General features: G+C 42.2%; 1 protein-coding gene across 1 annotated transcript; it reads right to left on the bottom strand.

The window, feature by feature from the left end:
• Window positions 1-4,887: 4,887 nt before the first annotated feature.
• Window positions 4,888-21,736, bottom strand: st6galnac (ST6 (alpha-N-acetyl-neuraminyl-2,3-beta-galactosyl-1,3)-N-acetylgalactosaminide alpha-2,6-sialyltransferase). Its single transcript, XM_066665242.1, has 10 exons — window positions 21,580-21,736; window positions 19,000-19,559; window positions 15,445-15,730; window positions 11,904-12,069; window positions 10,340-10,514; window positions 8,152-8,290; window positions 7,749-7,852; window positions 7,558-7,641; window positions 6,536-6,635; window positions 4,888-5,975 (listed from the first exon to the last, which is right to left on the bottom strand). Exons 2-10 carry the CDS (start codon window positions 19,140-19,142, stop codon window positions 5,793-5,795), a joined length of 1,380 nt encoding a protein of 459 aa, XP_066521339.1. The 5' UTR covers window positions 19,143-19,559; window positions 21,580-21,736; the 3' UTR covers window positions 4,888-5,792.
• Window positions 21,737-23,257: the final 1,521 nt, after the last annotated feature.

Here is a 23,257-nt window from a genome sequence, read left to right as displayed (position 1 = left end):
CTCAAAAGTGTCCGTAGGTGTGAGTGTGTGTTGCCCTGTGAAGGACTGGCGCCCCCTCCAGGGTGTATTCCCACCTTGCGCCCAATGATTCCAGGGAGGCTCTGGACCCACCGCGACCCTGAACTGGATACGGGTTACAGATAACGACACAAATACACAGACTTTGACGAGTTAATCAAGTTACATCTGCGCAGTTCTTCTGTTTAACATTAACTTTAGAAGAAAATAGGCCAGCTCATTAAAGACTGAATTATAGAGATCCTACAGCACTTATCAGCTATTCCATATTTTAAAAGTATTTTTACATAAATGTCTGGATCCTAGCGATGCTCTGATCATTGATGAAGTCTAGATTATTTCTATTTGGTAAAATGTGGCGCTTGCTTTTAGTAACGTTTAAAAAAAAACACAGTTAAAAGTTAAAATCGTCATTTTCTGCTATGATCATGAGTTTTTTGGTGTAAAGAAGTCGCTTTAACACAGAATTTCAGTTTCAAGTTTGGTTTGAACAGAAAACAGATACTTGTTAACAAGAAAAAAAAAAACAATTGCCTTTTTAGACAGATTCCTTTCCATTCAACATTTGGCCCTAAGCAAAAATAATAAAGCAGTGTGACCAGACGTCCTCTTTTACCCGGACATGTCCTCTTTCTTAGACTTAAAAATGTCCGTGCGGAATTTCGAGAAGCGCTTCGTTCACAAACTACTCTGATTGGTTCGCTTGAGTGAGAAGGGGGCGTGGTGAAGTAGCCTAAGATCTTCTGATTGGACGGTCTGACTGTAGAGCTACCGTTATTGGTCTATAACCTTCTCTGTAAACATTTAATTGGTCAGTCTTCACGTCAGTAGTCGTCCACCCCCCCTCCCTCTTTTTCACCATCTCAGATCTGGTCACCCTCAATAAAATAATATTTATGTATTAAATTTCAGCAGCGTAGTTACATGGTTATAGAAGCATTTGTGCTGGCAACCTGCCCCTTGTGTCCTCTTTTTTAAAAACTCAAATATGGTCACCGTAGTAATTCATAATGCAGGATTTCAAATCAAAATAAATCAACTTTGGGCCTACGGTCTCCGTCTACAGTGAGATCTTTTTGTGAAAAATGCAAACCTCTTCACCATGTGGTTACACTGGTTAATTTTTAGTTCTACTTACAGGAAATCTCACACACACACAATCATTAAGTCACTGTTGCTGTTTGTACAGCGTGCTCTGAAAGTTGTGACACATCCTGAGAACAGTTTAGAGTGAAGTCCATTGTTCTTAATGTAATGAACTGACCAGGGTGTGAGAGTGGCTACATGTTCCTGCTGTTCGTATCAGTAACTACTTTCCACACAAAATACTCTGGCTGTGGTTGTAGCATTCCTTTCTCACATCTGAGATGGAGTTGTGGTGATTCAGGTTCGCAGGAGACTGATCGTGGTCTGCGAGGCCTGGTCTGTGTAGAAAACTAGGACAGAAAGTCTGAGAAAGTTTAGACTAGAGCTACAGCAGCAGAGTAATGCTATGTAAAACTACCATCATGAAATCCTGAGTACAGATCCTATCTCCTACATTCCTCACCTTTGTTAAACTACAAAGTTTGTGTGTGAGAGAGAAATGAGACATGTCGTTGTTTAGATTTTAAGACGTGAAAATTTTTGTGGAACCGGTTTAAAACTCTCACACATTAATTCACCCATGGTAAGGATTTACAGCAGAAGGAGCACTGTACTTTCTTACCTTCAGGGGCTGCTGTTGTCTGAGGCATCAGTGGCACTTGTTGGGATTTTCAATACACAATGCTTCAAAATGGGTTTCAGGTCTCCGCTTCGATGAGTGACTGGACAAAATAAAATAAGGGTCGCGGTGGGTCCAGAGCCTACCTGGAATCATTGGGAGCAAGGCAGGAATACACCCTGGAGGGGGCCAATCTTAGACTCTAAGACTGTGTCTGTGTGGGTTTCCTCCCAGAGAGAACACACACCACACTCCTCACAGACAGTCACCAGGAGGAAACCCACGCAGACACAGAGAGAACACGTCACCCGGAGCTGGAATCAAACCCACAACCTCCAGGCCCCTGGAGCTGTGTGACTGCGACACTGTAACAGGGACAGGGCCACTGTCGGTTCTCTGGTCTTAGAACTTGTGCACTATGTAGTTTTAAAGGGAATACAGGGACACAATACATTGATTCAGGGTATGTTCTAACTATCACTGCACAACGCGAAAATACTACTTCACTGAAGAAAATGGCTGTATTATGTGAAAATCTTTAGTCAGGTAAAAAAGCGCCTTTGTCATCTGTGTTGTGTGTAATGTATGTGTTTGTCGTAACATGTCTCTGAAACACTACAGCTTAAATAACGCTTACTTTGGTGTCTGTTTAGTTTTAGCGAGGAATACAAAAAAGGTGCAATTATACCAAATCCATTTAATTTTACCAATCCATACCATTTTGAGCCCTTATCAGGTTCAGGGCGGCGGTGGGTCTGGAGCCTATCTGGAATCCCTGGGCACAAGACAGGAACACACCCTGGAGGGGGCGCCAGTACTTCAGAGTGACACACACACTCACGGATACTTCTGAGTCTCCAATCCACCTACCAACGTGTGTTTTTGGACAATGCAAAGAAACCAGAGCACCCGGAGGAAACCCATGCAGACACAGAGAGAACACACCACACTCCTCACAGACAGTCACCCAGAGGAAACCCACGCAGACACAGGGAGAACACACCACACTCCTCACAGACAGTCACCCGGAGCCGGAATCGAACCTGCAACTACCTGCTGCGCCACCGTGCTGCCTGTGACGACTTTCAGTTTATTAAAATATAGAGGAGAAAGTGAAACACTCGTGTGAGACAGAAACACTTACAAATACGAAGAAGAGACTATGGTAAATTACCTTAACTTGACCCCTTGAACACTTGATCCCCGCGCGCCCATTTTGCTCACCTACAACATCATCATACGTCATCGAAGTGCACACTTCAAGAAAGGCATTAGGGTTTTTTGTAAGATGTGGGACAGAGGGAATACTGTAGACGGCTAAATCCCGGCCAGACGCATTTTTTTAGGTCCCAAAAAGAGGACGTCTGGTCACCCTATGAATTACGTCTAAGATTAGTTGGCAGTATCCAGAAACAGAAAATCTAATTTCCTTTGACAGTATGGAGCACAATGACACGTCTGTTCATGTAAAGACAGGAAGAAAGGCAAGAAAGTTATTTTCAGATTTTATTAGGATTTATAAAAAGCAAAATCAAAAATTTTAGATTTTTCTTGAGATGTTTTTTTTTTGCCCTTCATTTTTATGAAAACCTGCTGAAGCTTTGTCTAAATTCACAGAACGCTGCTCAGTTTCACCACCACACTGTTACATTTCATTTGTGTAAAAAAGAAAAATATATATAAAAAATTTGAACATTGAATAGAAGGAAAAAAATGATATAAATATATCACAAATCACTTATATTAAGATAATTGTCTTATTCATTAAATTAGCTTGTTAAACACTTTAGAAGCAAAATCAGTGAGACTTTAAGAGGATCATGAGGCACAAATTCACATTCCTCAAATTAACTATCATTATTGTTAATACACATTACTGATATTTCCAAAGATTTGTAGACATCCCTTTTAAATGAGTGAATTTGGCTGCACGAATTGTGGACATTATACAAGCGGAGTGTAAGCAATTTAATCTCCAGAACAGCATCAATTAAAATGCGAGGCTCTAGGGAAGCAGCCACATTTCAGCTAAAGGGATATAAAAAGACTCTCCCCACAACATGGACTGCTCCAACATCAGCACATCTCACCCCTCGCTGCCGTTGTACGCTTAGCTGAACCTGTGTGTGCTTTTACGTCTTTTACACCTTTATTTGCGACACATGGGAATTTCTTTTTCAATTCATCCGAGAACTTACATTTCCGTTTCGGCATAGCTGCTCGAGATGAGGGTGGGTCCATGAGCTTTGCCTGACGTAAACAAGGACTACTGACGTGCAGACTGACCAATTAAATGTTTACAGAGAAGGTTATCGACCAATAACGGTAGCTCTACAGCCAGACCGTCCAATCAGAAGATTTTAGGCTACTTCACCACGCCCCCTTCTCAAGCGAACCAACCGGAGTAGGGCGGGACTAGTTTGTGGACGAAACTTCTCGAAGTTCTATGTAAGCTCTAGAAAAACAAAATGCCGGACGTTTGTAAAATTCCGCTCGGACATTTTATTTAAGTCTTTTTTTTTTTTTTTTTTTAAAAAGGACATGTCCGGGTAAAAGAGGACGTCTGGTCACCCTAAGTAAACCGAATCTCACAAGAGTGTTAAACTCTTTCATGTCAGTGTTTTATTACCGACTTTACACTCTCAGTTGTAGTTTCTTTAAAAAGCGACCAGGTTCATGAAAGTAACCGTTACAGAATCGTCGTTTAAATGCAGTGCCCACCTTATAGAACGCTAAAATTTCCCTCATTCATTTTAAGCTTCAAAATATCACCTGCTCAAACCGTGGAGACGCCTCAGGAATCCGAGGTCAGGAGAAACGAGCACAACCGGCCTCGCTCTTACCGGCTCCTCTGTGGTGAACTGGGCGGTTCAGCACAGGGTGAGAAGTTGGCGGTTGCTATTACGCCTCAGAGGAGCTACATGCTAGTCTTCACCTTCCCGGCATTGGTGGCAGCGTGAGAGAGTGGGATTTTGGCTAGTAGCTAAAACGTAATACCCAAGTTTACACAAACCACCACATCTGTTCAGTCCCTCCCATTCACAGTAAAAAAATAATAATAATAATAAAGTAGTGTTTGAGCCCAGACTAATTTATAACAGGGCTGTTAATTCAATCAATATTTCAGTCTGTTGTAATCAATAATTTTAGAGGATGGAAAATGGTAATGCAAGAATTATTTATAGCCGTTTTGGTTCTTAACATGCCAGAAAACAACAAAACATGGGCCCTTTAAAGGTATTTAACACTGAGTTAACCAAGGCTATAGTTAAGCTAAGACTTATGGAAATCTTAATTTCACAGTGCTCCTCTTCACACACACACACACACACTTGAATAATTAAACTTGAGGCATTGAACATTACTACAATTTCTTATTACTGAACACCGTGCCAGCTGTTTCTCCTTCATGCTGCGCCTGTAAATAATACACAAAACCGTGTGGCCCTGGTCAACACATTTACAGTAGAAAGGGACTTACAGCACAGGTATAAATACAACAGCCGAATGTGGCCTACTGTCTGGCTTTACCTTTCCATCCTATTTCAGTCATCTTCAAGGAATTTTCATCTCCACTGGTGTGGAATCTCGAACCAAAAAAAAAAGGGCAAAGGCCATACTGCTTTCACAAAGCTGCACAAAAAAAGAAAAAAAATTCCTACCTTCATTTGAGGCAATGTTCCCTTAGAGTTCCCCCAACCCCTCAAAAAAGTAAGGCACATTACAGCCCCAAAGCTTAGTAAAGTGACTAGAGCACAAAAATGAAAGTTTCTAATTAATATTAATTTTAAAGTGAAGAATTGCTGAAATGGTGGCAGGTGATTGCTGGGAATACATACACCACCGCCACAACAGTGAGGATGGCAACCATATCCCATCTTACACACACACACACACACACACCCTGAGAAACTTTAAACAGGGATGCTGAACCCTGGTTAAGAGTCAATAAATAAAGCCTTTTTGAAAGATCTTCATGTCTCAACATTAGAGCCTGGCCACTTCCAAAGGCCAAACAGCATCAGATATGGGTTTTGTCCACAGCTTATTGCACTGCTCGTCTAAAGCCTCAGCTGGGTGTCTGCGTTCTCATGTAGAGTCGTATGAGTCCTGCTTGATGCAGCTGCTGCCACAACATCAGCTCCATCCTCAGGTCATGGTTGGCATAGAAATGCACCGGGTGGTGGGTTTTGTCGTAGTAATGATCCGAGTACGCGCTGTAGTCTGATGTCATAAAGCCATAGGCGCTCACCTTTTGGAAGAGGGAAGCCATTTTTAATTGTGTACATAATTCATCACCATAACTCATACAGCTGCATGCACAAGTTCACAGCAAACGTAGCAGCATTATCCAGAGTTATAAAGAAGCCTTAGAGATGAGGCATTTGCTCTTTAGTATTTTCAGAGACAATTTTAACATAAAATATTAAGCGGTAATAGATAGCACCATCTGTTAATGGTGTTTGGGTCAAATTCACAGAAGGTCACACTAAGCCCTGAAGAAGTGCCCTCGCTGTCATCAGAGTCACAAACAATGAGCCTTGTGCACGTTGAAACATTTACTGTTGAATAAAACCCACATTTCTATCTCAATATTGTTTTGACAAACTTTAAAATAAGATTCAAGCTTAAGTTAAGAATATAAACGTATTTTTCTCCTTTCCCTGAACTTTATGCTGAGAGATTTCCATCCAACAGCAAGGACCTATTACTCAGTTAAAAATCTGACTTCAAAACATCACGTTTGATCTAATCTCATCAAATTTTGATGCTTTAAAAAATGCAAACTTATGAAGGAAAAAAAACCCTCACCTCGTCACACGTGTGAAGAGCGGCCAGCAACATCACAGCTCCAGTGGACGGCCGGTAGATGTCTTTATATTTCGTGTTGAGCGTGTGTGAACGCAGAAACCTACAAGAGAACAAAGATAAATCAACACTGTAGCTTTCTGGAACCACTGAGTGTTTACTCATTCATTCATTTATTATCTGTAAGCGCTTATCCAGTTCAGGGTCACGGTGGGTCCAGAGCCTACCTGGAATCATTGGGCGCAAGGCAGGAACACACCCTGGAGGGGGCGCCAGTCCTTCACAGGGTGACACTCACACCCACAGATACTTTTGAGTCTCCAATCCACCTACCCACTTGTGTTTTTGGACCATGCAAGGAAACTGGAGCACCCGGAGGAAACCCACGCAGACACAGGGAGAACACACCACACTCCTCACAGACAGTCACCCGGAGGAAACCCACGCAGACACAGGGAGAACACACCACACTCCTCACAGACAGTCACCCGGAGGAAACCCACGCAGACACAGGGAGAACACACCACACTCCTCACAGACAGTCACCCGGAGGAAACCCACGCAGACACAGGGAGAACACACCACACTCCTCACAGACAGTCCAACGTGTGTTTTTGGACCGTGGGAGGAAACCGGAGCTGAGTGTTTACTCTTTGAACGAAATGTGTAAAGTAAATAACAACTTAGAGGTTGTCAGTGTTTAAATGTATATATTCATTTGTCTTTTTCCTATTTTGTCTTGGAATAAAATTCCCTTTACTGATCTGACAAGTCATTTTACAGTTTACAGCACACTACAGCAGAATCCAACACTTTTCTTTCCTTATCCTTATGAAGTTACATTATTATAAATCTAGGAAATAAACAAAATAATAATGCTATCATTGATATTCACCATTCACTTGGTTAGTAATGCCCTTCTTGTGCTTCTATTCACCAGCATGTGTTTAATTATACATTCTCTCATCACTTCATTTGATTATCACACGCTAGTACACACACCATCCAAGAGAAGCGAGTCTTACCTGTTTCTAAGGTAGCGGATGAAGTCGGGGTGGTACATTTTAAACTTCTCTACAGTCACATTTTCTCCAAAATATTGAGGCGGGCTAAAATGAAGACAGTGAAGTTCAACAATAGAATCACAATGCTCTCAGACTGAACAGGGCATTGTTATATACAACAATTCAGAGTGAGAGATAACAGCAGTATTTACTTAGCACTTCTCTCTGGCCCCTTTTCGATCGGAGTGTGTGTGGCTGCCGCCCTCATGAGAATATAGTCACGGTCGTGATCAGGAAGGAACACGTACCTGGTTTCCTGAAGGACAAAGAGGTGAAAAGGCACTCAAGGTACGCATCTGTCAAGCTCCACCATTTATTTATTTATTTAAACCACTAACGATGCAGCGCCACATTCTTATCTTTACTACGTTAACTTATATCACCCTTAGACACTTATTATCCACCTGTAGACAGATGTTAGCTGTGCCCTTGTTCACCCTGGCTTCAGAGGCAGAGGTCTCACTGGGGATCATACAATCTCTCAGAAATAAAGAGGTATGATCTAAAGTTAATTGGTCTCTAAACCTCAGTAAATGAACTCCTAGCTGGGTTTACCTTGTCCTGAGGAGGACCCTGGTACCCTGCTCCTGCGTAGCTCCTCATGGAGTTGCGCATGGTGTTGGTGGAGAAGGTGTAGAGAGAGGTCCGCTCACCTACATCCTCCTCAAAGCCTTTGATAACTGCACCGTTCGTCCTGAAGAAGAGAGGAATGAAAACATTCATTTATTAAATACATCATAAATCCTATGATTATTTTTTAAATAATATTATTCACGGACGCACGGACCATAGAGTCTTGTGCATGGACCTTCAGTTAATCCCGTGTTAGTTTATAAGTCTGTTTACGATTGGGACACATTTACCTGGCCATAAAAAGGCTTTTTTTTTAAAACCCAGTGGATGAGCTCCAAGGAGGAACTGTTTTAGATCCTGACAACAGCTTCACAACCTTTTTTTTTGCAGTGAGTTTGATTTAGCAATAATTAACTTCTTTAGTTATTAACTAAAGCAAAGGTTACAACACTTCGCAACTTGAGACTTTAAATGTTTAATGAGATTGTCATTGCGCAGCAATCCTTACAGCAATGAACAATAAAATAAGACTTCAAGTCCACTTCATAATTAAATAATAATCCACATTAAAGTCCAAAGGTAAGGGTGAGATAAAGTGAGTGTGTGAAAGAATTAATGAAGCAGCACGGAATATAAAGGCAACAACATTATTAAAAGATATTGCAGGTATTAAAGTGAGTATATAATAATGCACAATATAATCTGGACCCTGAGTCCAGTCCGTTTTCTTATTGCTCTGAGTCCGTTTGTCTGTGAAGTGATGGATCTATAGTGTTTTCCCGAGGGTAGTAGCGCAAACAATTGATGTCCAGGATGGGAAGGGTCTTTCGGTACGTTGGCTGCTCTGCTCCGACAGTGGGATCTGAATATATCTTCCAGAGACGGCAGCCAATGGTTTTCTCGGTCGAATTGATTTTAAGTAAAAAAAGTTGGTTCTAATGGTAAAGACATTTCTAATTTAACACATAACCAAAGAATTAGATTTTAATCTTTTAGAGGATGTGTAAAATCAGTTTTTAGAGAGAGAAAAGCAAGCTGGTTTGTGACAACAGTTAAACTGCGCTGAAAAAAAAAAAAAAAGAGGAATTTGCCAGAACAAAAGTTAACTTGTGATGGCTGTTAAATGATTTACAAAATTAAAGTTCATGTTAAACCGACAACTGCTGCAAACACTGAGCTGGAACATATTGCAACAGTGATTTCACTCTATTCATAAGGCACAAGGATTATCTTTAAGGTGGAATGTATTTGTATTAATTACACATTAGTTGTTGAAATGTTCAGAGTTTGTTTTTTCTTCACTGGGAGGGGGAAAAAAAACAACTTGAGCAGGCCTCATTTCTTTCTTTTGCACTTAGAATAAACTGAACAAAGGACCATTTATGTAGCATGTGGCATTATCATACATTCCTTCATTCATTATCTGTAACCCTTATCCAGTTCAGGGTCGCGGTGGGTCCAGAGCCTACCTGGAATCATTGGGCGCAAGGTGGGAATACACCCTGGAGGGGGCACCAGTCCTTCACAAGGCAACACAAACACACTCACACATTCACACCTACGGACGCTTTTGAGTCACCAATCCACCTACCAACGTGTGTTTTTGGACTGTGGGAGGAAACCGGAGCACCCGGAGGAAACCCACGCAGACACAGGGAGAACACACCACACTCCTCACAGACAGTCACCCGGAGGAAACCCACGCAGACACAGGGAGAACACACCACACTCCTCACAGACAGTCACCCGGAGGAAACCCACGCAGACACAGGGAGAACACACCACACTCCTCACAGACAGTCACCCGGAGGAAACCCACGCAGACACAGGGAGAACACACCACACTCCTCACAGACAGTCACCCGGAGGAAACCCACGCAGACACAGAGAGAACACACCACACTCCTCACAGACAGTCACCCGGAGGAAACCCACGCAGACACAGAGAGAACACACCACACTCCTCACAGACAGTCACCCAGAGAGCGAATCGAACCCACAACCTACAGGTCCCTGGAGCTGTGTGATTGCGACACACATTATCATACAGAAATATAAAATAAAAAGACATTTGTCAAGGATATATAACGTTTGTGTGGAAGTAGATCCGGTGCTGAGACTTAACCACTGTGCTCCTAAACAAAATGTAGTGCACTTCACAATCTCTCACCTGAAGATGTAGTCATGCTGGTCGATCTCCTGGCCTTTCTTGGAGCCTTTCAGTATCCCCCCATTCCCGACTACGGCACAGCGGATACACTGAGACCTGTTTCCTCTCATCTCCCAGTCGTCAAACATCAGCCAGTTGGCAGAAGTGTTCAAGATGGCCAGCGACTGCTCCAGGACTGTAAACATTTCAAAACATGCAGCTACATAATTTGGTACATGTCAGAACAAATATTGGTTTTAGGCATAAACACTTGAGCAATCAGGCCTAGTCCTTGTTTACATCAGCTCAGTATTAATGTGCCCTGTGGTGCCTTCTAGATTAAGAAAGTTACTCCCAAGACCAACACCAGTCAAACACCAGTTGTAGTACTTAGCAAGCATGAATTAAGCTTCTATCTGACATTCCTCTGCATTTGAACAGTTTTACATGATCTCTCACACAATTATCTGCTGCAGAAACCGGTTTGAAGATCTTCTGATAAACGAATGCATTTGGCTGCGTTTGAAATGATATAATGTCTGTTACAAAAAAAAAAAAAAAAAAAAAAAGCAAATGAAACTGGACTTTCCAACTGAGTGTGGGTTCATCCAGGTGTATTGCCCATTGCGAGGGGTGGACCATAGAGGTGTAAAGTCCTAAAGCACTGGAACTATGTTCTCTGAAGTGATGGAAGGTAGCAGAGACATCTCAGATGATGTCTGTCAGATGACTAGTGAAAATGATGATGTTAAATGCTTCTAAATGTTTTAAAATTTACACAATTCATAGGAAAACTACAGCCCTGTAATGACACGGGTACCACATTGATAGCGTTACCCATAAAGGGAACCCGAGAGCTGCTGATCTGGGGAAGTGATGGTGTGGTTGCTGTTGCAGTGTGAAAAAGAGTCGAGGTAAACCAGCAACCCAGGGTGGAACATGTCACCACAAGCGAAGGCAAAATTAGCCGTATGGCCTCAATAAGTGGTTTTAAAATGACTAAGCGAGTGCATTAGAGTTCTGGAGGAAGGACCAAAAAAAATAAAAATTAAAGGCTTCGTCTTCTGTGTCAAAAATAAAAGTATTTACAGCAGACTACAGTTCAACACAAATTCACAGCAGGTTCCTCATGAGAGACAATCACTAAACCTTCATGATTCTGGATCGACTGCAGTTAGAATTTGACAGGACGGTGTACTTCACACTTATTAGTCATAAACACGGTCAGTACGTGATAAAACTATGTAACCAATCACAGTTCAAAAGGGGGAGAGAGAGAGAGAGAAATGAAAACGTACAAAACTACAAATCTCAACATGGGAAGTCTTGCCCAACAGTAACATGAGCCAATCAGCTCTTGGAAAAACTCCAAAAGGGAAAAGCTTTCCAAAACTTTTTAGGCAGGGACTATTTTTTGTTGGTTATTTGAGCTGTTTGTGAGAGTTTAGTCAGATTTTACTGGTGATCTTTTGTGTTTGACACACTACCGTGGCTGCAGTCGAACAGAAAAGCCATCATAGGGTTGGACATAACCGCCAGGTGGTGTGATGAAGCAGACAGAGTCTCCTACAGGTATTTGACTCACCCTCAGTATCTACACTGCCCCATCCGTGGGCTCCGGGATAACGGCTTAACCGCTGATACTCTTGTTTCGAGAAATGCTTGGCCCACTGTAGAACTGGCACATTCTTCAGAAATCGTTCGCCAAAGGGTGTCCGAGACACTTTCCTCCGGATGCTGCTGGGACAGCTCTGAAATACAGAAGAAAAGTCAGGAAAGAAAATATTTAGTTTTCACCTCAAAACATCGCCCATATTTTGTATTTTTTTTTTTCCCCCTGAACAGTTAGATTTGGTGTAAAGTTAAAAATAATAATAATAATAATAAAACTAAGAGTACACAGTGAGTGGACACAGGGTTTAAAAACTCCAGCAGCACTGCTGTGTCTGATCCACTCTACACCAGCACAACACACACTAACACACCACCACCACGTCAGTGTCACTGCAGCGCTGAGAATGATCCACCACCACATCACACCTGCTCTGTGGGGGTCCTGACCATCAACAGTAGGGTGAAAGGGGGCACAAAATATGCATTTTTGAAACGGTAGAACTACAGAAGTGCACATATAACACATAACTGGAGCTTATAAAAGCAGACAAGGTAAAATGGAGGTTTCAGCAACAGTGGATTACACATGACGCAATTCGTGAAGTTACACAGTTACATTTATAAGCCTTCTGTCCCGACCCAGATATTAATTTACTGTCTCTCTTCCAACATCACTTTTATGGCCCTAGGGTGTTAGGTCTGGTTTGTGTGCTCTGCGTACGTCTTCAGATTCACACTCTAAACGTCTGCAAATGAAGTCATTATAAAGCAACTAAGCCATAAAAACAGTTCCCTATTTTTTCAGACATAATCCCCTAGTCTTTAAAGTCTGAGTGCGAGACGTCCGCTGCTTTAGTTCGGTCAGTGGGCAGTGCCAGCACATTCTTTTCCCCTGACTGTGCGAGGAGTGTTTGAGTTCAGTGGCTGGGAGACGTATCTGAAAAATTCCAGTTAATATCAGGCCTGAAATGTTGGGAATTCCCAAACAAATCTATGTGGATACACAAGGTACATTCATTAACATAAAAAGGGAACAAAGGGGTGGTTTAAAACAGTAAGAGGGAAGGCTAACAAATGGAATTGCACTGGAACATGTGCTGGTTATTGGTGGCTGTTTCACAGAACATTTGCAAGTGATGATATAAATATGACATACTGCAGATGGGAGTAAACACAGTAGGGTGGAGGTCCTGTTTCACTGTGTAAACCAACACACCAGATGATGTAGAGGAATGAGACTCTTTATAGGGGTCTATAGAGATCTTTTACAGCACAGTTTTATAACAATGTCATTTACACTTTTGATTGTCTTACAGAGAAGTCCAGAGAGGGAGATAGAGATGCTTTATTGCCCTTTAACAGGTTACTCTATGGAACAAAGTAAAGGCCAGAGTGAGGGCAGGGCGTCTTAGACTCCGCACCATGCTGCGGTCCCCTGGAGAAGCGGCAAATACAGCACACTTTTGCATTTCATGATCTAATGACTAATTAACGCATTTTCAACAGGTCAGAGTTTCCATTCGTCCAATTACGATCGCGCACAGGACCATCATCACACACGCAACGGTAAAAAACACTTACACTGTCAAAGAACCCAATTAAAAGAGGGTGTGTAATCTTCACGTTCTTTGCCCTAACTTCCTGACAGTGCTGTCGACTTGCACCATTCGGGACTATTTGATGATGATGGATCTCATGAATATTCACGTAACTCTGTGTAAAACAGTGCCATGCACGAGGACAGTCGGTCAGTTTTTCAAAAATCTCAGTTCAACTTCAAAAAGTACTTAATATAACAACAAATTAATAATTGATTGAAGCAAACGAGCCAATACACTATTTATTTATTTATTTTATGCCACATGAAGTTAATTTGAGGGTCTGTCACGTCGTACAGTGTATTGGGACGATATCATTTCTGAAAGTTAAGATGGTGGACAGCTCCATAAACTACTCAATCAGAAGCTTTACCTCACGGGTAACTACCCCATGTATGGCCTTCACATCGTGGAATACAGGTATGGAACCCACATACAGACAAACGTAGCTAAAGCATGCTGTAAATGTTAATGAACCCGTGTGCAGCTTAAACCACACTGAGCTTCGCAGCAATGTTATTGAATAAAGCAGCATGCTGTAGCCCACCTTCAAACTACATGTGGAGGGTTTTGTTCTTCCAGGGTGCGGCTGAATTACTTTTTCCTCTGCGTTAATTTTAATACGTTCACAGAAGCGCGTGAGCAAACAAGAGAGAGAATATTAAATTAATGAGTTCCATTCTATTTACAAAAGGAGACACACACTTTTTGACCGGACACGACACAGGCCTCTCCCAGGAGAGAATACGATGTACGAGAGTCATCATTGTGAAAAAAAAAAAAATATTTCTCAGCTTTTATTCACATTTGAACAAAAATGGCACGTCCAAAATTATTCACACCCTTCTCAGTAATTAATAGAAAAGCCTTTATTGGCTGTTACAGCAATCAAACGCTTCCTGTAATTGCTGACCAGCTTTTTGCATGTCTCCACTGGTATTTTTCCCATTGATCTTTAGCAAGGAGCTCCAACTCTGAGGTTGGAGGGTCTCCATCCCATCGCCCTGATCTTTAGCTCCCTCCACAGATTCTCAGTTAGATTCAAGTCAGGACTCTGACTGGGCCACTGCATAATGTTAATGTTTTTGCAATTGAGAATCTGTGTTTGATTGCTGTAACAGCCAATAAAGGCTTTTCTATTAATTACTGAGAAGGGTGTGAATAATTTCGGGCTCGACTGTGTGTGTGTGTGTGTATATATATTTATTATATCTCAGTACGGAGCAGTGAATGGGTGAAAACAGACAGAAACCAGCTACTCGTAGGCAGACATTCACATTATTTACGTTTTGAAGCAAGGCACCAGGACATTATAATTTTCATCATAAACTGTCTATTGTACTGGACTGCACAGGGAAACTGTTGTTAACCCAAGTTTAAACAATGTCACCATGTATAATCCAGATGAGATTTTGAGGTGCACTTCTCACTTGAGAGTTTTTTGTACCTTTTGATTACCTTACATTTTTACACTGGGGTCAATACAATGAACCATAAGCAACAATGACAGCAGAATATGGTACAGTTATGTTCCCCATCTAAATGGAATGTACACAGACCCTTGAGGGTTCCACTCCAGTGACACTTTAGCACCTTTTTTTCCATTGAATGCTGCTTGGTAACACTTTCACATGAAGAGATTTGAGAGTGAAATAAAAAGACAAACACGGTATGATGCGTTGTGTTTGGTGAACACTAAAGAACATGGTTAAAGGTTAAAACACACCATGTAGAGCATTTATTTTAAATGTAATGAAGCAATAAACATTTGGGATGCGTGTTTGCGGCCCTCTGTAGTCGTTTCTCTGGAACCTTTCAGATGTGAGGGGAGCAAACGACTGAGATGTTGGACATCAGTGTTTGTTTAAACATTGCCTCCAGTTTCAAGCTACAAGTAAAAGCAGAGGAACTTACAGTTAGTTGTGGTACATCATCAGTGGCGTAGGAGTCTCCAAAGAAATCTGGCTCCGTGGGCCGAGGTGCGATGGGCTCCTTGAAATCCTTAGAGCTGTTAAAGCCCTCATTTGATGCAGATTTTGAGGAGTCTATGTTTTGCTTCGTGGCAGGTCCCTTGTGTGTGTGTGTGATGTTCGACTGCTTGTCTGTGGTGTCTTCCCTCTTGCTTGAAATGAACAGATCTGAGTCAGAGGTGAGCAACGAGTCCAAGGAAGTGTTCCCATCCTCTTTAGAGATTCGCAACCTAGAAACAGTCAAATAAATATAAAGGTTATTGGGTAGCGCTTTTACGGCCTAGTGCTGTATACGTGGCCTGTTACAGGGGAGATTTGTCAGATAACAATAATAATAATACGACAAACAGAAGGTGAAACAGTGAGTGGTGAAGTCTGTCCACTTCGGATTGTTATGAAATACAGATAAAACAGTGTGAGGCAAAATATATTACACCACAAAGGCGTGCTGTGACATGATGTTTTGCAGAATTTAACTGTAACGTGGCTAAGGTGAAAACAGGAGGTTTCAATGACGCTGATGGTTCTCCAGGGATTATATGTGTGAGTGTTTAATGATGTGATGATTCTGTGGGGAAACGGCGCTGGTTCCTCTATGGCATTGCTACAAAGAACACTTTTGGCACCTGATGAATAAAACCATTTGATTTATTTTTGTCTTAAAGGCGTATCTCACATCGAGCTCCATCTCAACTGTAAAACACAGCACGTCTACACCTGGAAGGAATGAGCGTAATGGGTTAATAACCTCAGACTCTGTGAAAGCTTAGTGTCCCCCCTTCAGTTGACTTCTATAAAAGATTAAACACAAACCTACAACACGACCACGACCAGACGGAGCGTCACACGACTGCAGTCAAGCATTACATCGTAAAAGTGGAGTGTTTTTTTTTTTTTTTTGGAGAAAAGAACCGATGGAAACAGTGGGTTTATTGGAGCTGAATAAAAGTGTTGCTCTCACAAAAGCCACTCCAGCTCTAAACACAATGCACTGAAAGAAGATTGGACGGAGACTTGCAAAGAACACAGTTCCAGTGCACCACAGCTGGTGGGCTTTATAGCTCCAGCACATTCTTACCGTTGGGCACAGTGGCTTTCAACCCATTTGGTTTTTATGGGTTTCTATAGAGTGTAGAGTGTATACAATCATTGTGAGCGTGTCCCCAGTTGGTGCACATTAAGTTAATCAGAAAAAGGGTGTATACAAACTTTTATCAAGTTCCCGGCACAATCCAGAAGAGCTTGGAGCTCCAGTTTTGGATTCGCTGCATGATTAGCGATGCTCACCTTGTCAGAAAACACAAACTTGCAAAATAAAAACGGACATTCTGGTTTGTTTGTTTACACAACCTTCGAGTCTCATCACTGGAAACTGCTGATGTGGACTTTCCCTGATAATGTCTCAGCATCTTGATCGCAGTTCAGTGACTCTGATGCACAGCTGTTAAGATCTCCATAGAAGAGCATGAAATGAAGTGAGACACACTGGAGCCACTGCACATTAACAGCCCCCAACACACACACACACACACACTCCTACTCATTGGAGGCTGTAATAAAAGATAACATTGTATATTATGTTCATATACTGTAAATAATTTAAGATCCACACATCCATCATCATGTTCATAACACTGTCTGTAGCACACCCATAAATATTGTGTATATAGTACATATATTCATCCAAACTGTACACACTGTATTTACTGCACTTCAGGTTAGACGCCAAATTACATCTTGTTGCTATGGAAATGCGTAATGACAGAATTGAGTTTCATCTACTCTAATCTAATCCAGTACCAGACCATAAAGATATGTCCAGTTACAGTTTATGAGAGTCCATATTGGAGGGTTTGTAACAGATGTTTTCCAAATATTAACAAAGGCTCAATAGAGTGGTCTTTGACCAGGGGTTAAATCTTTTAAAATCCCAGACTAATGTACATTTCACACAGCTGAGCCTCCAGCACAATGACTAAGCTCTTTTCCTTGTGCTAGCTGCTTGGGTAATGCTCTGCAGGGGCTTGCTGCCAAATCCAAAATGACCCTCTCTCAGGAGGAGTTTAAATAGCAGTGGAGTCAGGCCTAGGGACACATCATGTGTTTTTTGAGACGGGGACCAAAATGGCTTCCTCTGCTTCACATAGACGTACGTATAATAATAAAACTCCAAACACAGCTGCATTCTGGGACGTTTTAGTGAAGCAGGAATAATGATCCTTCTCTGGAGAGAAGTCAGAGGCTACTCAGCTACGTGCTCCAGGAACCCAGGAACATGGCCTCCCTCTCAGCCCCCACACAAACAATGGAGAGTGCAAAAAATATTCAGCACAAAAGACAGAGTCAGACTTCCTTCATATGGATGAAACGGACATCCTCCGTGTGACCTCAGCCTGCTCCGTCTGTTACGTGTTTAAAGCCAAAACAACCAAAATGGCTCCTAAAAGCAATGCCCCTTGAACAAAACAAAGAAAACAAACAAATAGAGTTCTTTCACTTCTCCATGTGTCGATGGGAGGCTGTTAAGGTGTGTATTTACTGAGCGATGAGACCTGCGATGGACTGAGGTGTTGGTTGCGGTTGTTGGGATGTGATTAGACGGAGTCACGCGCGTGTGAAGACAGTAAGGATGTTAACAGATGTTTCTAGGTCGCGACGGGAGCAAACACATAGAAAACGTAAATCACCCACAAACAACTCAGAGAGAGTTCACAGTAAAATAAAGCTAATTATGAGAGAATCAGAATAAAATAGAGAATTAATATGAAATTAATCACCTTCCAACAGACTCCATCATTAATTTATTAAATTCACATATTTGCAGATGGCCGTATGCCCCCCACATTATTATTATTATTATTATAAATATTATATTAGTACCTGTGCAAAATTGTAGGCCCCAGGTATTGAGCTGTTTATCTGAGCAGTAAGTGTTTATTTGCTAAAAAAAATAACAAACAAACAACAAACAAACACCCAACATTAGAATAAACCCAGTCACAGTGTGATCCTCTGTGTGTGACTGTGTTTAACTCTGTCCTGGTGGAGTGTGTATTATTGGAGGTGATCATCCAGTGCCTGGTTTTAGTGGTGAATCAATAATGATTTTAAATAATGTGCTGTGGATTTAACAAATTCATCCAAATCAAGGAGAATCTGAACAAAACACTGTTCTTCAAACTCACTCTCACCCACTGCTTTATAGAGAAACATCTTATATTTCTTATGTGTTTTATATTATTATTATTAGTTTGTGTTTACAGTGATTATATAGAACTTTACACCAGCCCCACACTCACTGAGGAGGCGTTTGTTTATTTATATACACACAGTATAATTATATATAGCCATCTACTGTAAATATGTACGTTCTTGAATGTTGGTTTAATGTAATGTATGGCATTCAGGCACTAATTAGTTTACAGAAAACCTACTTTCACATAATTATTCACTTGTTTTTCAATTGTTTACAGTTGTCTGTTTAGGGTCAGTTCCGTACCTGTTGAGACTGTTCCTGACGCTCTGGTCTTCCACCTGCAAGGGCTTCGTATCCAGAGTGTTGTGCAGCACGTAGAAGCCCAGAAGGGCAGTCAGGAGCAGGAAGAAGAGCAGCCGTTTCCTCTGGGGCAGAAAGCCGGTCATTTTAAGCTCGCCTTGGTCCCCTTCCTGTCCACAACTCCTTTTACCTTCTGACCACCCTGAGAGGGCATGAGGAGGAGCGCTGATGTAGATCTCGCATTAAAGAAGCGTGAGGCACAGCTGTTGATAGTTAGTGCTTCTTTATTAATCTCCAGATACCGTCATCAACACCCAGTGGATGTGATTTCCCAGCACCACCGGCTCCTCCACAGACAGAACAACAAGAACGAGAGTGCCTCAAGTTTCAGCTTCTTTCGGTTTCTACACACAACCCCTCAGTAATCCAGCTTTAATTAAAGGCCTCCAGAATTGGACACAGGGAACTGGAGAAAGGGCCTGCCTCCTTTCTTCTTTGTCCTTCCTCCCCCCAGTGTATGTTTAAGATCTGGGATTTCAGCGTTGAAGAAAATGGAGCAATTTCTGAAGAAAGAAAAACAGAAGGCGGTGAGAACTTACCCATGTGTGAAGACAGACAAATAGAGAAGTGAAGGGTGCAAAGAAAGTTGAAAGAAGAAAGTTGAGTATGTGGCTAAGATTAGTCTTAATCCCCATTCAGGGTTAACTTTAATCTCAGTGCAGGAGACTAGCCCTCGCCACAAGTTTAAGGGCAGATTCCAGAAGACTTCCTCACACCATGGACCACGTCGTTTTTCCAAAAGTGAATGATGAAGAAATCGATTAAATCCAGGACTAAGATAAAGTTCAATCCTTAAAGTAAACAACAAAAATAGGCTCGGCTTCCAGAGCAGGGTCTAAATCTAGTCCTAAACCATGTGATACTTTCAGCCTTCATCTTAATCCGCGTCCAGGAAAATGGCCTTCAGGGCAGGGGGAGAGTAAACGCTGTTTTCAGGTCAGTTTCTCGGGCCGGAATTTAACCTGGTCCTTGATCACCTTTTTTTTTCTTTTTTTTTTTTAGTAAAATTGAGAGTAATCCAGGTCTAGCTCTAATCCGTAGTCTGGGAAACTGACTCTTAGAGCTATTTAACGTGGTTGAATTGTGAGTACTGTTCAGAAAGAAGCTTGGCAAACGTGTTTAATGGTCACACAGTAGTAACACGAGTAGCTGTAATTAGAAAACAACTCTCTCTCTCTCACACACTTTAATCACATCTTTTATGGGATTACCGCTGAACTTCTACCATTAAGCAACTTTGATTTGACCCCTTTTTAAAGAAAGTAACCTGCTCAGAGACAGAGAGATTCTACCATCGCAGCCACAAATGGGGAACTAATTGTAAAACACAGTAATCTTGACCAACATCAGTAACAGGAGACAGTTACACCGAGTACACTGACTGAATGTTTAGAGCCTGAGCAGCTTCTCACTTGTTTTTAAATTGATATTAGACTGTGTTTATACTTTGATTCATTCCTAATATTTAACCCACAGAGGACTGTCTTTTCACAACACATTAAACACTCAGTATTTCAGTTAAAATCATTAATAATTCACAAAATAAGTCACTGTAAGCTGCTGCGATACGTTCACACGAGGGAGGCTCCAAAAACTTTCCAAATGATGTTTTACGAAACGAACCACTAATTTTCTTTTAATCTTTGAATGTTTAACCCTTTTTGAATAATTGGAATAAACCAGGTTTTGAGATGAGCCTCAAACAAGCGTCAAGGTCAGTTTTGAATTAAGAAATTAACACATCACTGCTGCAACGTCCTGTTCTTCTTTGGGCTTTGACTGAAATCGCAACAGAAATGAACACCTCCTCATCCTCAAACTTCTTGTTCATAGTTCGCCACTGTTCCAGCAAACGATGAAACACACCTTGTTCTTCACAGCACCAGGGTCCACAGCAATTAAAGGGTCTATGAGAATTTGTGTAAACGAGGAACAGCTTTTACTGCTGTGGGTGAGAACACATTTCTACGTGTTGTACTGCAGTGAAAATATTGGTTAAAAAGAGACAATCCACAAGATAGTCATGTTTTCTGAGATTAGAAAAGTTAGTCCACACCAAGCCTTTTAAAAAGACCCAGAGGCAGAAATAAAGAGACAGAATAAACCCGTCCTGTTGTGTGTGTGTGTGTGAGAGAGGAGACCTCACTTTTCATCAGTGTTCAGGCCACAGTGGATCCGCCTGCGCTCTGAGGACTAGCCCAAATTAACACTGGATTTGAACTTTCAGCTAAACCCCTCTCACAGGACGCCACAGAAAAGCACAGAGCACCAGACCGAGTCCTGCTTCAGCCGAGGACGGAGGATCAGATCAAAAGGGAAGCTTCTGAGAAGTTTTTTAAAGCTGAGACAAAGTCCCAGGCATCCGGGGAAAAAAGTTCTAGAAGAGTTGAGACACAGCACATAATCTAAACCAGCCTTCAGTCCCCTGAACAAACACAAAGAGCAGCACACTCCCCTCCACTCACTCTGAAGAAAACACACACACAAACAGAATATGAAAAGAACACAAGAACTGCAACTTACTTTGAGAGAAAACTGCTGTCAGATCAGACACAGGCTTCAACAGGAAACAGACTCTTACCCGCACACACTGCGAGTCCCATGCTCTCACACACACACACTGACACACACCCCTCCTCACACACATACACAGGGCACAGGATGGGCGGCCCCTTTGGTGAAAGGAGCAACAGCTGCTGGCAATTGGTCAACGCCCCCCTTCTCCTGTCCCCCCAAGGAGAGGGGAAAAGAGAGAGAGAGAGGGAGGAAACAAACAAAAGGAGAGAAAGACAGGGAGAACATTTAAAAGTAAAACAGAAGAAATTTAGGGGCAGGGGAAGTGAGAGAGAAACAGTGGGAGAGAGAAAGAAAGAAAGAAAGAAAGAGAAAAAGAGAGAGAAAAAGAGAGAGAGTGAGTAAGAAAAAACACACCAACACTAAACCTGGGCAAGAAACAGATAACAGCAGACATGACATGTAACATCTAAATCATGTCAGATAACGTGCCTGAGCATGTGTTCTCTCTCACACTCTGATGCTCTCTCTCCCACTCTCTCTCTCTCTCTCACACACACACACACACTACAGTCAAAGTTAAAAGGGGATGTTTAGGTTTCTGTAAATGGTCGTGAGTGGTTCACTATGAAATTGTGATAGGATCCAAACTTCGGAAACGTCACTTTCTTCTTAGAGCTTCGTTTCTCGAAGTTATTACAACCTCATTTCAGGAAGAGTTTTATTTATTTATAAAATTAACAAGAAAGTAAAAAAAATTCCCTGTAATTATACATTGTTTTTCAATCATTTTTGAACTGAAGATAAATATGTAGAGTTTTCCAGCGCCGTCTCTGAGGCTCAGAACTCAGGAACATGCAGATTTCCTTAAATTGTTCGCTGTCTTATGTTTTCTAAGACCTTTTATAACCTGAGACATGTTCTTTTTCAACTGTTTAACAACGTTTGGGGGCGGCACGGTGGTGCAGCAGGTAGGTGTCGCACTCACACAGCTCCAGGGGCCTAGAGGTTGTGGGTTTGATTCCTGCTCCGGGTGACTGTCTGTGAGGAGTGTGGTGTGTTCTCTCTGTGTCTGCGTGGGTTTCCTCCGGGTGACTGTCTGTGAGGAGTGTGGTGTGTTCTCCCTGTGTCTGCGTGGGTTTCCTCCGGGTGACTGTCAGTGAGGAGTGTGGTGTGTTCTCCCTGTGTCTGCGTGGGTTTCCTCCGGGTGACTGTCTGTGAGGAGTGTGGTGTGTTCTCCCTGTGTCTGCGTGGGTTTACTCCGGGTGACTGTCTGTGAGGAGTGTGGTGTGTTCTCCCTGTGTCTGCGTGGGTTTCCTCTGGGTGACTGTCTGTGAGGAGTGTGGTGTGTTCTCTCTGTGTCTGTGTGGGTTTCCTCCGGGTGACTGTCTGTGAGGAGTGTGGTGTGTTCTCTCTGTGTCTGCGTGGGTTTCCTCTGGGTGACTGTCTGTGAGGAGTGTGGTGTGTTCTCTCTGTGTCTGTGTGGGTTTCCTCCGGGTGACTGTCTGTGAGGAGTGTGGTGTGTTCTCTCTGTGTCTGTGTGGGTTTCCTCCGGGTGACTGTCTGTGAGGAGTGTGGTGTGTTCTCTCTGTGTCTGCGTGGGTTTCCTCCGGGTGACTGTCTGTGAGGAGTGTGGTGTGTTCTCTCTGTGTCTGCGTGGGTTTCCTCTGGGTGACTGTCTGTGAGG

Source organism: Hoplias malabaricus, chromosome 3, assembly GCF_029633855.1.
Source record: "Hoplias malabaricus isolate fHopMal1 chromosome 3, fHopMal1.hap1, whole genome shotgun sequence".
Lineage (NCBI taxonomy): Eukaryota > Metazoa > Chordata > Actinopteri > Characiformes > Erythrinidae > Hoplias > Hoplias malabaricus.
This window is presented reverse-complemented; position numbering and strand designations above follow the sequence as displayed.

Coding starts and splice junctions, on each gene's coding strand:
- st6galnac (XM_066665242.1), bottom strand. CDS start 19,142: ATGACCGGCTTTCTGCCCCAGAGGAAACGGCTGCTCTTCTTCCTGCTC. Junction 8,291..10,339: donor CAGCATGACTACATCTTCAG/GTGAGAGATTGT, acceptor TCTCTTCTTCAG/GACGAACGGTGCAGTTATCA. Junction 7,642..7,748: donor GGGCCAGAGAGAAGTGCTAA/GTAAATACTGCT, acceptor TCTTCATTTTAG/CCCGCCTCAATATTTTGGAG.